General features: G+C 34.2%; 2 protein-coding genes across 3 annotated transcripts; both read left to right on the top strand.

The window, feature by feature from the left end:
• The first annotated feature begins 4,019 nt into the window (after nt 1–4,019).
• On the top strand, nt 4,020–6,501 carry LOC105158563 (ribosomal RNA small subunit methyltransferase). Its single transcript, XM_011075351.3, has 3 exons — nt 4,020–4,226; nt 4,629–5,054; nt 5,678–6,501. The coding sequence occupies exons 2-3, from the start codon at nt 4,728–4,730 to the stop codon at nt 6,419–6,421; spliced, it is 1,071 nt and encodes a 356-aa protein (XP_011073653.1). The 5' UTR covers nt 4,020–4,226; nt 4,629–4,727; the 3' UTR covers nt 6,422–6,501.
• A 3,725-nt stretch (nt 6,502–10,226) lies between these two features.
• Nucleotides 10,227–14,215, top strand: LOC105158564 (uncharacterized). Of its 2 annotated transcripts, none has more exons than XM_088876979.1 (2): nt 10,227–13,032; nt 13,119–13,519. In XM_088876979.1, exons 1-2 carry the CDS (start codon nt 10,437–10,439, stop codon nt 13,160–13,162), a joined length of 2,640 nt encoding a protein of 879 aa, XP_088733105.1. In that variant the 5' UTR covers nt 10,227–10,436; the 3' UTR covers nt 13,163–13,519. The 2 variants fall into 2 exon arrangements, with proteins under 2 accessions (XP_088733105.1, XP_088733104.1); XM_088876978.1 differs by lacking the exon at nt 13,119–13,519 and adding an exon at nt 13,541–14,215 and having other exon boundaries at nt 10,235–13,032.
• Nucleotides 14,216–15,353: the final 1,138 nt, after the last annotated feature.

Below are 15,353 nucleotides of genomic sequence, written 5' to 3' on the forward strand. Positions count from 1 at the left end.
ATTTTTTGTTTGCAATTGATGCGGGATGCATTCTAACTTTACTAGCTACCAAACTGGAAACTAGAGACGAGCCCATGATTTTATTTTGATAGATGATGCCAAATGATCCGAAATACAACGTAATCAAAGTCCTGTTTGTGCAAAGTATCATTTGCTTTTGTCGGAGCCTTATGATTTGCACTTGAAAAGACGCTTCACTAGATAAAGAAAATCTTAAGATTTAAAAGTCACTCAAACTCTTTATTTACCAAAAGAAATATATAAAACATGAGCCAAAGTTGAATTGAGTGGGAGCAATCCCTAGAATTATAGCTTTTAGCAATGATGTAATTCAAATATTTATATCATATGTCAATAGGCGCCATATTTTGATTGTATTTCCACCATAAAATCAATTATTAGCTTGGTAGGATTCACGTATAAAATAGATAAGACGATTGATAAATGTTTTAAGAGTAGGTATCGGATAAAGTTTATATAAGAAACAATTACGAATATTTATTGGTCTAAATAAATTAATATTTGCTCATTGACTTATCTATCATCATATAACAAACTATACATTTAACGATAGTACAATATAAAATTTTGAATCGTAATAAACTAATACACTAAGTTTTGATTGTATCCTCGCCACGATAACAATTATTGTCACACGGATCACTAGTTACATAAATGTATATGAAAAATATTAAAAGAAAATCATTTTTATGAATATAAAAATAAGAAAAACTTAAAATCTATATTTTTTTAACATTTAGCTGTATAATTTTATTGATTAAATTAAATAGAATCTAAAATACTAAAATAATTGTAGGATGTGATGTGATAGGTACCAAATAAAATGATAACTTCAACTGATGCTAAATAAGGAGTTTTGCCTAGTCATGTGAAATGACCAAAATAGGCTAAACTCCCAGCCACACTTGCCTAGTCATGTGAAATGACCAAAATAGGCCTAGGCTTTACAACTCACCAATAGGGCACATGAAAAATGACGAGTGCTAAGTTTCATTAAATGATCAGAAGCAATTTTGGGCCAAATTTAGCTATGGAGTGGAGACCATAGAGAAGAATAGATGCATGCCCTTCTGACACTTTGTCTTACATTGTACGGTCGCTTTCCCTTGGTTTGACAAAAGGACTTAATGGTCATTTTCCAGCCCAGTGGTAGAAACTCAGTGTCACCTGTTTGGCCCCTACAACTTGCTGCCAAATATGACAGTTCAAGAAACCTACAAAATACATAATTTGATTATAATCTTCATACGTGGTGTTGTACTATGATAATGAAAATATTTTTTATTTTTATTTAATGATAATAATTTTGAATTTATCCTTCAAAAAAACATTTTTTTTCATGAACTTCTTAATATTGTTTGTTATTTTTATGGGATAAAGTATTTAAGGTTAGAGTATGTATGATTATGTTGTCCTTAACGCAGAAAAAATGCCTCAAATCTTTATGGATAAGGACATACAAGATCGGACACTGTCAGAACCACACCAGAAAAGTCCCGGTAGTAGCCCGTTGATGCTTAAGTCATGTAAGTTGTAAGTAAAACATGTTTAAGGCCGTAAGAAATGCTATGGCAGGAAAACTTGTACATGGAGTATGGAGCGCGATTATTCCAAACGCAAAAAAATAATCGGACAGTCATAAATAGTTCCATACACATTAGAATTTAAAAAATTATTGAGGTCAGAATAAAAGACCTTAAATAAATGGTGCAGGTCCAAAAAAGTTTTTCGCAAACTGTGATCTTGATTTAAATTAGCGACCTTCCATAGCAACCTCATGTTCAGCCGCGTATTCTACTAAGACGGTGTTGGATCCTGAGGACAAGAAAGTACGTGAGGCTCGCCAGGTTCGTCCTCGACGTTGACCCTCCGACGCTCAAGTTAGAAAAAGTTGAATCGAATAGAAAATGTGGGATCAAAGCAAAGTAGGTCGAAGATAATTAAATGCCAATTACTTCAAATAACAGTTCGCCGAAGTATTTATAAGGCCTAAGTGGTCACTGTTGTTTGGGCCACGTGTTCTCATTTGAGAAGCAAATGTCCTCGATCGAACGGTCCTCAAATTTTCGGGGTCTTCTTTCTCTTAACGGGTTTGGGTTTCGGTCTACCCGACCTGTCTCACAGATGCGCAGATCCTGAACTCTTGAAAAATGAAAATACCCTTCATTAAGGGTATTTTCGGCACTTCACTTCTAAAATTGGGGCTTTCCCCATCAAATTGATAATCAATTTTTAACATTTCTTGACTTAAAACGAAATTTTTAGTCAAGATTTGAGTCAAGAAAGCTGTCTAGAAATATAATTCCGTAAAACTAAGGGGCACAATGATAATTACCGCATATTAAAGGGGCTCAATTACAATAATCTGGGGTACTGTGGGGTTTGGATGGCCATGGGGTACCGTGAAACGCAACTTCTCCGGCGTCATTGTTTGACTACCCATATCCCAACGAACAAAATAATAGCTGTATGCTGTACCCATTTCGAATTTTTTTTTTTAATTATAGTTTTAGTCCTACAGTGTGGGTTGACTGACAAATTAGTTTTATACTTTGCACAATAGACCATTTCAGAGAGTATTTTTGAAAAGTAATTTTTATTAAAAAAAATAGATAATATTTGTTAAAAAAAAATAAAAAATAGATAAAGCTGAATTTGGTAGTATTTGAGAAAAAAAAAATATTTTTAAAACAAACTTAATTTATTAAATATAATTTTGTCCATATGAATTAAAAGATACTATTTTCGTTTAATATTTGCACTTGTCTTTTGATAATATTAATTATTTTTCTTTAAAAAATAATAAATTTTTATTTCAATTAGTATAACCAATATGTGATATTTTAAAATATTTTTTATTTATATTATTAAAATATTAAATACTAATAGAGAAGCTAAATATTAAATTCAATAATTTCTCCACTGTGTAATATAATTATTCATTCATGCACAATAACAAACTTGCATGATTCTTAAAAAACAAAGATATACGTTTTAATTGGAAATACAACTTAATTTATATTTTTACATGATATAGGAATAATATCAAATAATATAGAGAATAAAATATTAAATACGTGAAATTATAAATTTTGTTAGTGATAAATTATTTAAACTATTTGAACAATGTAACATCAATTTTAGCCGAATAATTTTAAAAATAAATTAAAAGGGTAAAAACAGATTAATATTATTGTAATGAGTATAAAGTAATTCAAAATGAAGTTAAATTATTTACAAAAAAGACGAAGCAGCTGGAAACAGAAGTCAATGTCTCAAATAACAATTTTTGGCTTAAAAATGATTTTTTTTTTTTTGATAACAATTTCAAAAGCAGAAGTTGATATTTCAAATACCTTAAAAACGCTTTTATGAAATTGAAAGCTGAGAAACGCTTTTTCAAAACTCTAATAAACACTCCACAACTTAAGTAGTGTCCAAAATACATATCGCCATTTAATTTTTGACGGAATGAAGCATGTGTCCATTCTGACCAATTAATGAAATTTGTCGCGTCATTAAATTGGAATTTTAATGATCGGATATTTTATAATATTAATCTCGTGCTTTTTAAACAACCAAAATTAGTCCCATTAATTAAACATAACAAAAAATTAGATATAAAGTACATAAATATCTCCTATAGTATATAATTCACATACATTAACACGCAACTGAGAATATAGCAAGAAAAAACATGATTACATCAAAAGTTAGTGTCGAGTAGACTGCGAATTTAGAAAATCTATAATTACTTTTTCTAAAATTAATTACTCAAAAATCAATTTTTTGGTAGTTATCTTTTTCTTTCCCCCTCATACATTTCTTTTTATTTCTCTTTAATATTATGTATTATTTATAAATTACAATATATATATATAGGTAATTTCTAAACTTAAAAAAATCTTACCTTATAAATAAACCTACGAGACCCACAGAGATGCGGACATGTGTCCTAATCGGGCTGGAAAAGTCCAGCTGTTTTTATAGAAGGAGAAAATTCGAACCAAAATCTGGTCCGGCTACCTTTCTTATCCTCAACCAACAAGCGCACGATAGCATAGACCCCTGCTTTATCTCACGCTGCTTCGCTGCCCCCAAAATTTTCATCATCACACCCTATCTCTCTGCAGTCGTTTCCGATCGATCTCGGCGTTGTCGCATTTGATTTTTCCAATCTTGATCCCGGTTTAGCCGATTTCAAGGTAATTGACGTCGGTTTATGCAAATATTTGATTTTGTCTTGATTTCTTTTTTTCGAAATCCGTGGTTTGATCTGTCTTATATACACAGATGTTTAGTAGAATACTTAGGTATTTTTACTTAAGACGCTGCAGAACTTTGGATAGAAGTGATTAATAGAATTCCGTGATCCACAATACGAGGAAAAATAACAATAGAGTATTCCAATTCAATTTCTATTGGCATACGATACTGCGGTTCTAGTAAAGTGTTTTGTTAATGTCTGTTACTGCTTGTTTATTGCCGCATTTGTTTATTGATACAGAGTTGGCTAGATTATTGTTTTTGTTTGGGAAAGTATTATTCAAATATGTCATGGTGATCTGTGTTATTCTGCTTTATTAATGAAAATTCTTCTGTTACAGTCTGGTTGCTACATTTCTTGTTGCCACCTCCAGTCTACCGATTTGCTACTAATTCCCAATCCCTGATGCTATAAAAACTCTGGCACGCCTACTACTACAATGGCGGGAGGTAAAATTAAGAGAGAGAAGTTGCAGAGAGGAAGTGGTGCCACGGCAGCATCGAACCCTCATTTCCAGGGCGGAATTCCCTTCCACAAGTCGAAGGGCCAGCACATACTGAAAAACCCACTCTTGGTCGACTCAATTATTCAGAAATCCGGCATAAAATCTACTGACGTTATCCTTGAGATTGGTCCCGGTACGGGCAATCTCACGAAGAAGCTTCTTGAAGCGGGCAAATCTGTTATTGCTGTGGAGCTTGATCCGCGTATGGTGCTCGAGTTGCAGCGCCGTTTTCAGGGTACCCCCTATTCTAGTCGATTGAAGGTGCGCGATCTTTTTTATTTTCTTGATGAAAGATTTTGTGATTGGAGTTTGTTGATGTTCTAGGCCTGTTCTGCACTCTATCAATCGAGTTGGAATTGGGAAAAGGGACTGTTTAATTTGGATTGGTGTTCCTTAAACTAAAGCATGGTCCTCCAAAATCAATTCTGAGCTCCCCGTAGTGTTATGCAAACAACGATCTTACAGTAATAGGATGAGTAGGGTATGACAGGCATGAGTAAGTTGACAAAATTTTGTGCCACGTGTTGTTTCTAGATTGAATCTTTGTTCGCTGTGAGATAGTCCTGTTAAACTATGAAGGTAGAGGAAGGGATGGAATGCTATATGTTAATCTTTATATGCTTTCTTTGGATGAAGCCTTTAATCTTTTCCAAGATTCTCAAGGCAAGAGGAAAAAAGTAGAAAAGGGATCAGATGAAAACACAAGTTTTCTATTTCAGAACTCTTTTGTTCTGGGGAAATAACAGACAAGGAACTTGAGTTGATTCAATGTTGTTCTCTTTTTGATGTATGTATGCATAATTTTAGTATTGAACCTTGTGTGAATTAGAGACTGCTGAAAAAATGCTCGAGGCTGATTTCTCATTGGAATATTCTCGCTGCAGGTCATACAAGGAGATGTTCTGAAGTGTGATCTTCCGTACTTTGATATTTGCGTGGCAAACATACCATACCAAATTTCATCCCCTCTTACTTTCAAATTGTTATCTCATCGCCCCTTATTCAGGTGTGCGGTAATTATGTTCCAAAGAGAATTCGCCATGAGGCTTGTTGCTCAACCTGGTGATACCCTGTATTGTCGTCTTTCTGTCAATACTCAACTACTGGCTCGTGTTAACCATTTGCTGAAAGTGGGAAGGAACAACTTCAGGCCTCCGCCCAAGGTTGACTCCTCTGTGGTCAGAATCGAACCAAGGAAACCACTTCCTCCGATGAATTTTAAGGAGTGGGACGGCTTAGTTCGAATTTGCTTCAACCGGAAAAATAAAACTTTGGGTTCTCTATTTAGACAAAAGACTGTCCTTTCATTGCTAGAGAAGAACTACAAAACCTTGCAAGCATTACAGCTCACATCTGAAGAGTTTTCAGACGACAAAGAAATGGCAATGTGTGTATCTGCTTTAGGTGATACTCTTGGGGACCTGAGCATGGATGCTGATGAAGGTAAAGATGATGATGAGGATATGGAGATGGATGATGGGGAGACAAAGGCCTCTAACTTTAAAGACAAAGTTTTGAGTGTACTTAAACTAGGAGGTTTTGAAGAAAAAAGAGCCTCCAAACTCACTCAAGCAGATTTTATGCACCTGCTGTCCTTATTTAATAAGGCTGGAATTCATTTTTCTTAATAACAGCAACAATTTTGTCCCAGTTTTGTCTTCTACTCTTCTATTTTCCATCATGCATCTATGAATATGGTTTGCTGTTATTTTTCTCTATGCATAGATGCATCTATTTTCCAATAAATTACATGTGATATGAAAATATGACAAACGATGGTCAGTGGCGTGGGTGAGAGTATGGATTCTTTGAGTCTTGTGATAAACTTACTAATTTGCCGTATATACCGACCAAAAGGGTAAAAGGAAGACCAAAAATTCGCATGCTTCACTTTCTCTTTTATCCGGGCCATATAAAGCAAGTAATCCCATCCCATGTAAAATGTTGTTGTCAGAAGCTAAGCTACTCACATTTTTTGAACAGCAACTATGAAAAAACAATACTACAAAAATATGCCACTTTTAAGACAAAACACATGCATCAAAGACATCACTCCTTCATTCCTCTTCACTCACTTTTCAAAAGATGAATCGAATTCAACAACCCTCCCTAACTCTCTTCCTACATTTTTATTCAAAATCTCGTTTCTCTATATCCCTTTTTCTCCCTCATCTCTCTCTCTCTCTATAGGTTAACCACACTTAAATTTTCTTTAAAACTATGAAATTATAATTTCTTAAAAAAGTTTTAAAATTACTCTTATACCTCTTTTAAGAATTCACGATTTACACCGAATCCCATTTTATTAGAGTTTGTACAAAAAATACTAATGTTAGCTAAAAAAATTATATAATTTTTTAATTGGGTTAAATACAATTACTACACCTAAAATATTTACCTCACATCAATACCCCAAATGTATTAAAACATTCAAAAATCCTCATGACCTTTACTTTTTAAGTTTGAAAAATCGATTTTACCCTTACAAAAATTGCTTTGTGTAAAACAATAAATAGACTTTTAAAATATCAAAATAACCATTTATCTAATTCTAGTTTCACTTGTTCATCGAACTCTTTTTAGTTTGTATCCTAAAGTACTTGTAGCACATTTTATTTTAATTTATTTATTTGTCAAACCAAGTTAAAATAAATTTATTACCCTATATTATACGTTATTACGACTTAAATATAATGGTAAATCAATACTATCTATCAGGTCAAACAAAATCAATGAAAAAATAGAAGTTTTGATCACAATTAATCAATATCCTCTTGATTTTACTTATGACCAAAATATTTACCACAGTTTATTGCTATAATAAATATTTTGACATCGCTTGTACACGGCTAATTGACATTGTCTAAGCCGTAGTAAACTAATATCCGTCACAATTTTTTAGTTCTAGTTATGATAATTAATCATAATTTTTATTTGAGAGGATGGCAATTGACCATTATGAAAACTCATATTCTTTCTAGTGATATAACTAATAATTGGTTTTATTTAACTAGTAAGTAGGGGTACAATAGGTGATTTTCCATAAGTTTTAATTACATATATAAACTATATAATATTAGATACTTTAATCTACTTTTGAATAAAAATTTCTATTAGAAAGTATTAAAAATGAATTAAATAATATAAATATTAAAGATATAACATATGCATAATTTAGTTTGACAAATAAATAAAATCAAAATAAAATAAGCTACAAATATTTTAGGATTACAAAATAAAAAGAGTTCGATAAACAAGTAAAACTAGAACTAAGCAAATATTGATTTTGGTATTTTAAGAATGTCTTTAATTTTTTTTCTTTTTCAGAAAGTAATTTTGTAAGGGTAAAATAGAAAGTTTGAGGTTAGGCGATTTTTTAAAGGTTTTAATACTTTAGGAGAGTAATTGATGTGGGGTGAATACTTTAGGGTGGTAACCATATTTAACACTTTGTAATTTCACCCCTTATTTAATATTCTCATATAATAATTTTGTACTTATAAGGGAAAAATGTAATGATGTTAACCTCACTCCACATAAATATATTACATTTATCCCTTTATAAATACCAAAAGATACATAAAAATATTAAATGAGGGGTAAAATTAAAAATTTAGATAAATTTTTTTTGTTAGCATTATTATTTTTCATCTAAAAAACTTTAACGGAAGGGTGTTAGGTGTAAATGAAGAATTTTTGGAGGGAGTGTGAGTGTAATTTCAAAACTTCTTCGGGGGAAATGTATTTTTTATTTTCAAAGGGGTTTAAGTGTAGTTAATCTTTTTTTTTTCTTTTTTTTTATCCCCTCAAACGACAACACTACAAGAAAATGATTCGATAGCTACGAAAAATCAACGTCGAGCTAATTATCAAGTAAAATTCTCATTATCAATTTATATTATTTAATACAAGAAATGTGCTAGCTAATGAATTCAGCAACGAAAATTTACTTGCTAATAAATTTAGCAACAAATATATATTAAATAACATAGATAACAATACAATTTTACTTACTAATTAACTCAATGTTGATTTTAAAATTAAATTTTTTCATAAATATTGAATCATTCTTTTGTAACGCAAAGTCCAAAAATCCACATTTAGAATAGAATAACTTAAGAAAAAAATAATATGTAAAATAGCAATCAAGTTTTAATCTAGTGATTAAAGTTGAAGTTTTATAAATAAATATCGTAATAATGGTTTTCTTTGTTGAGACCTCAGTTTATCGAATTTATATTTCACATTAAATACGATAGAGATGCATGGGTGAGTTTTTTTTTTTTGTAATTTTAATATGTTTGATTTTTTATGGTTTTATATTAGTATAAATTAAATAAAGAGTGAACTTTATATTTTGTAAAAATATAAGGTAAATTATAATAAACTCCTTTGAAATTTATACATAATTTTAAATATTTTTTGTTGTTCGAGAAATAGCCAAATATTTTTTTGATATTTGATTAATATAACATTTTCGGATGGATGCCTAAAATTATAAACTTTGCTCTTGTCGCACTTTTTCTTTTTTGTAAGAATTTGAAAAATTTTAAGAAAAATTCAAAAAAATTATTTAGTCCATAAAAAACTTAAGAACTAAATAAAATTATAATTCATTATTTATAAGAGCGTTTTGGTCAGTTCATCAAAAAAATAAATGAAAACCTAATGGGAACTAACAAGTTGGGTTAGTTGTTGGATGACCATTAAAATCATAAGAGTGTTGGTAATTTTTCAAACAACAAATGTATATTTATAAGGGATATTTACACTGCCTTTCCTTGAGGTTTGGTGTAAGTATACGTAGACACCCTGTGGTTTAGAAAATTATATTTAGTACCTTGAATGTTTGTTTTCGTCTAATAAATAGATCCATCCATTAGTCAAAATTTATAAATATGTTGATATTATAAAAAAAAAAATTGAATGAAAATCCATATTTACCAACAATTGACCTATTACTTACTTATTCCAAGTCAAATAATTTTCTTCTGATCAAACTACCCTTATAACATTAAAAATATATCTTCTTACATGCATTAGTGTATGAAGTGTATAAGGATAGTTTGTAAAAAAAATAAATTTGTTAGTTAAAAATTAGTAATAAGTCAATTAAGGGTATATCAACAAATTCGATAAATTTTGATTAATAGAATAATCTATTGATTAAATAAAAATAAATGTCAGGAATACTGAATTTAGTTTCTCGAACATGATATCTATATATAGATACACTAAACCTTACGGGAAGATAATATAAGTATTTCTTTTTATAATTATATTGAATGTCAAAAGAATTGATTATAATTTACCCAAAGTATAAACAAACATTCAAAATAATATTTTTGTTTTGCTATATTTGGACAATGGAAAAGAAATTAGTAAGAAATAAAGGGTAAATGGATGTGAGGGCCTCCAACATCTTCCCTGATTCCTAAGATATACCTACATTTTATTCAAACTCTCGTTCTTGATACCCTTTTCTCTATTTTCAATACCCAAAAACCCATAGACAGAGAAAAAGCAAAGCAAAACGGAAAGTAGACATTGGCTCACACTTTTCCCCCTCATCTTCTTTTCACTTCTACTTCACCTTCTCCAAACAATCAAGAACTGAGTAGGAAAACGCTGGAAGCACGGAAAATGCGTTTCCTCCTACTTCTCTTCCTCATTCTCCACCTTCACTTCCGCTATTCCACCGGCGCCAGACCTGGCCGGATGCCGGAGTACCGCGCCTTACTCTCCATTAAAGCTGCCATCACCGAGGACCCGCAATCTACGCTGGCGTCGTGGAACGCCAGCACCAGTCATTGTACATGGGAGGGAGTCACGTGTGATGTTTCCGGCAGGCATGTGACGGCTCTCGACATCTCAAACCTTAGCCTTACTGGTACGCTCTCCCCGGACGTGGGCCATCTACGGTTCCTTGTCAACCTTTCCGTCGCTGCCAACTCCCTCTCCGGCCCTGTTCCTCCCCAGATTTCTGATATCCCTAACCTGCGATATCTCAATCTTTCCAACAATGTGTTCAATCTTAGTTTTCCCCCGCAGCTTTACAGACTCAAGAACCTCCAAGTTCTCGACCTTTACAACAATAACATGACTGGAGATTTTCCTTCACAAGCGTATTTGCTCACTAGTCTCCGCCATTTGCACCTTGGCGGGAACTTCTTCTCAGGTGAAATCCCCGCGGAGTTTGGTTCTTTCCCTAATCTCGAGTACCTGGCCGTCTCCGGCAATGAGCTCACTGGAGCTATTCCGCGGGAGATCGGAAACTTAACTCAGCTCAAGGAGCTTTATATTGGGTACTACAACACATTTTCCGGTGGAATACCCAAGGAGATTGGGAATTTGTCAAACCTGGTCCGGTTCGACGCTGCGAACTGCGGGCTCTCCGGCGAGATTCCTGCGGAGATCGGGAATTTGCAGAATCTAGATACTCTGTTCCTCCAAGTGAATGGGCTTACAGGAGGCTTGACACCGGAACTTGGCAACTTGAAGAGCCTGAAATCAATGGATCTGTCAAATAACATGCTTTCCGGCGAATTACCCCCCTCATTTGCAGAGCTGAAAAACATGACTCTCTTAAATCTTTTCAGGAATAAGCTTACGGGTTCCATTCCGGACTTCATTGGGGAGTTGCCGGAGTTACAGGTGTTGCAGCTTTGGGAAAACAACTTCACTGGAAGCATTCCTCAAAATTTAGGTACCAACGGGAATCTGCATGAAGTGGACGTTAGTTCCAACAAATTGACGGGAAATTTGCCCCCAAATCTGTGTAATGGCAAGCAGCTTCACACATTGATCACTCTGGGGAACTTCCTATTCGGCCCGATTCCGGAGTCACTGGGTCAGTGTGAGTCATTGAGTCGGGTTCGGATGGGCGAAAACTATCTAAATGGGTCCATTCCAAAAGGCCTGCTGAGTTTGCCGAAGCTAACTCAAGTGGAGCTTCAAGACAATCTTTTATCTGGTGCCTTTCCTGAGACTGATAGACCGTCCACAACTTTGGGGCAAATTAGTCTGTCTAACAATCACCTATCTGGGCCGTTGCCGCCAAGTATAGGCAATTTTGTGGGTGTTCAGAAGCTTTTGCTCGACGGCAACAAGTTTTCGGGCAGGATTCCAGCTGAAATAGGGAAGTTACAGCAGCTATCCAAGATGGATTTCAGTCACAACAATTTATCGGGTCCCATTGCTCCGGAAATAAGCCGGTGTAAGCTCTTGACGTTCGTTGATCTCAGCCGGAATCAGCTATCTGGTAGCGTTCCAACAGAGATCACTGGTATGAGGATTTTGAACTACTTGAATCTGTCAAGAAACCATTTGGTGGGCAGCATTCCCTCTTCGATTGCTAGTATGCAGAGTTTAACTTCTGTTGATTTTTCGTATAATAATTTTTCTGGTTTGGTTCCTGGGACTGGTCAGTTCAGTTATTTCAATTACACCTCGTTTTTGGGCAACCCCAATCTTTGTGGCCCGTACTTGGGACCCTGCAAAGAGGGCATAGCTGATGGAGCTGAAAGGCCACATGAGAAGGGGACTTTCTCTCCTTCAATGAAGCTTTTGCTTGTTGTAGGATTGCTGGTTTGTTCGATCGTCTTTGCTGTGGCTGCAATTATTAAGGCCCGGTCATTGAAGAAAGCTAATGAGGCTCGTGCGTGGAAGCTAACTGCTTTCCAAAGATTGGATTTTACAAGTGATGATATCCTGGATTGTCTTAAAGAGGATAATATCATTGGAAAAGGAGGTGCTGGTATTGTTTACAAGGGGATCATGCCGAATGGAGAACAGGTTGCTGTGAAAAGGTTGCCGGCAATGAGCCGAGGCTCTTCACATGATCATGGGTTCAATGCTGAGATACAGACTCTAGGCAGGATTAGGCATAGGCATATTGTTAGACTATTGGGTTTCTGTTCCAATCATGAAACAAATCTATTGGTTTATGAATACATGCCTAATGGTAGCTTAGGGGAAATGCTTCATGGCAAGAAAGGGGGTCATTTGCATTGGGATACTAGGTATAAGATTGCTGTGGAGGCTGCAAAGGGCCTCTGCTATCTCCACCACGACTGCTCACCTTTGATCGTTCACCGTGATGTCAAATCAAACAATATCCTCCTGGACTCTAGTTTTGAAGCTCATGTTGCTGATTTTGGACTGGCCAAGTTCTTGCAAGATTCAGGGACATCAGAGTGCATGTCTGCTATTGCTGGTTCTTATGGCTACATCGCTCCAGGTACTTTGAATTTGTTTCAGTTATAATAATTCTTAATAGTTTTAAATCTGATGTCTTTCTAGTAATTATCTTTTGATTGGTTATAGATCTAGCTGTGATTCATTTGTCCTGGAAAGTTCTTCTGAATTGAACTGTGTCCTTATGAAGCTGAACCAGAGTTGCTTATTGTCGTTGGTACTGAACTACCATTGGACATTAGTTGGAGATGACCATCAATAATCTTTGACCTTAAAATTTTAAAATGATCGGCACCTCATTTTAAACGAGATGGTCAGCATGAAAATGATAGTGAACGAAAGGTACCAGTTTGGTTAGTCTTTATTTCTTGAATATCAAATCCAGAGCTAACTCTACTCATGCGACATGCTTTAGTTTTTTATATCTTCCTCTCTACTGACCCAATGAAAACTGTTATTGTCTTCTTATGCTTGGAGCAGTTGCATTTCTGATGGATCTTAAGGGCATTATTCATTACTTTTGACTAATCAAACCATCATCTTTTCTGTAGAATATGCCTATACACTTAAGGTTGATGAAAAGAGTGACGTATACAGCTTTGGTGTGGTTCTGTTAGAACTCGTCACCGGCAGAAAACCAGTTGGTGAGTTTGGCGATGGTGTCGACATAGTCCAATGGGTTCGCAAGATGACGGATGGGAACAAAGAAGGTGTGCTAAAGGTCCTCGATCCACGACTCCCGACGGTGCCCCTCCATGAGGTGATGCACGTTTTCTACGTAGCAATGCTCTGCGTAGAAGAACAGGCAGTCGAGCGGCCCACCATGCGGGAAGTAGTTCAAATACTCTCTGAGCTTCCCAAGCCACACGGGGCCAAGCCTGGAGATCCAGCACCCACAGAGTCCCCTCCACCAGCATCCATCTTAGAATCCCCTGCTACTGATCCAGAAAGCCATCACCCCAACCCACCCCAATCACCACCACCTGATCTCCTCAGCATTTGAATCTTGAAGGGCGCATTGAAATCTTGCTAGATTTTCTCTTTAGGTTCTTCGAATTTGGCGGGCAGCTAGTTCTTGCTACTTGTATTCATTTTACCGTTTTGCCCTTTTCTGTATTCTACTAAGTTAACTTCAGTGTTGGTGTTGTTCCTTTGAAAGTTTGTGTACAGAAGTACTGGAGGGGTTGGCTTTTCCTAAAAGTAGCATAAACTATCTTCTTGATGCATGTGGTTGGTTCATCTTGAATCTTGATGATATCTCTGGAAAAGTGCAAGCAGAGTGGAAAAATCAGGTATTTTTAAAGTGGGAAATTTTGGTTTGGTTTGGTTTAATGGTAGTGGGTGTATAAAGAAATGAAGAAATGGAGATTAAAAATTGGAGTGAAGCATATGGGTATGGGGTGGTGTGCAGTGGCTTTCAATTACCAAGACAGGTGGGGTTGAGTTGAAATGAAGACTACTAGATTGCGGATTTCTTGGCTGGCATATACTATTATTAAAAAACAGATGTGCTATAGATATAAAATATTGGTTTTTGCATCGATTTATTAATTTTTTGTGTCTATATTATTATAAAAAAAGAGGTACTATAAACACAAAATAGTAATTTTGACATCGTTGCACTAATTCTGCGTCTATACTATTATAAATAAAAAATGTCCTATAGATACAAAAAGTAGCCGATTTTGACATTGTTGCATTAATTTTGTGGTTCTAAAAATGACATGCAATTAATGAGAAAATTAACTTATTCAATTTTTTAAAATTTTATGTTAAATGATAAGTTAGTTTACTTATTTATAAATGTAATATATTAATTTATATATTTTATTTTATTATAATAAATTTTAAAATATAAAAAATTATTTATTATATGCATGAAGTGCGAGGACAGCAGATATATATAATAAATAGACGAGTGAAATGAAAGCAGGAGTCAATGAGTATTGTTGCCTTGAAGGGAAGTAAACAGCTCTCTCTTCATTAAAGACCCTTTTGCTTTAATTGATACTCCTCTCGAACTCTCCTCAAATCATTACATTATTTCTGCCACTGTCCTCATCCTCAGGGCATTCAATATACAAAGTTTCCTTTTTTTTTTTAAAAAAAAAATAATATTTAAATTAAATTAATTATATCCTAAGTATTATTAAATTTTATTACGTGAATCGTCATTCTTTTTAAATTATATGTCAATTGCTTTATAAGTATATTATATTTGTAACGTGATTAATCATCACGTAAAATATTTATAATATGATTAATTTGAATCGATCACATACGAACCGAACAACAATTTTCATGATACTTTTAGGAGGGTGGGCTAATTTGATATTTAAGTGAAGTAGATGTCTAATGTGAAAA

This window comes from Sesamum indicum, linkage group LG13 (genome assembly GCF_026168435.1).
Source record: "Sesamum indicum cultivar Baizhima isolate 11 linkage group LG13, ASM2616843v1, whole genome shotgun sequence".
NCBI classification, from domain to species: Eukaryota; Viridiplantae; Streptophyta; class Magnoliopsida; order Lamiales; family Pedaliaceae; genus Sesamum; species Sesamum indicum.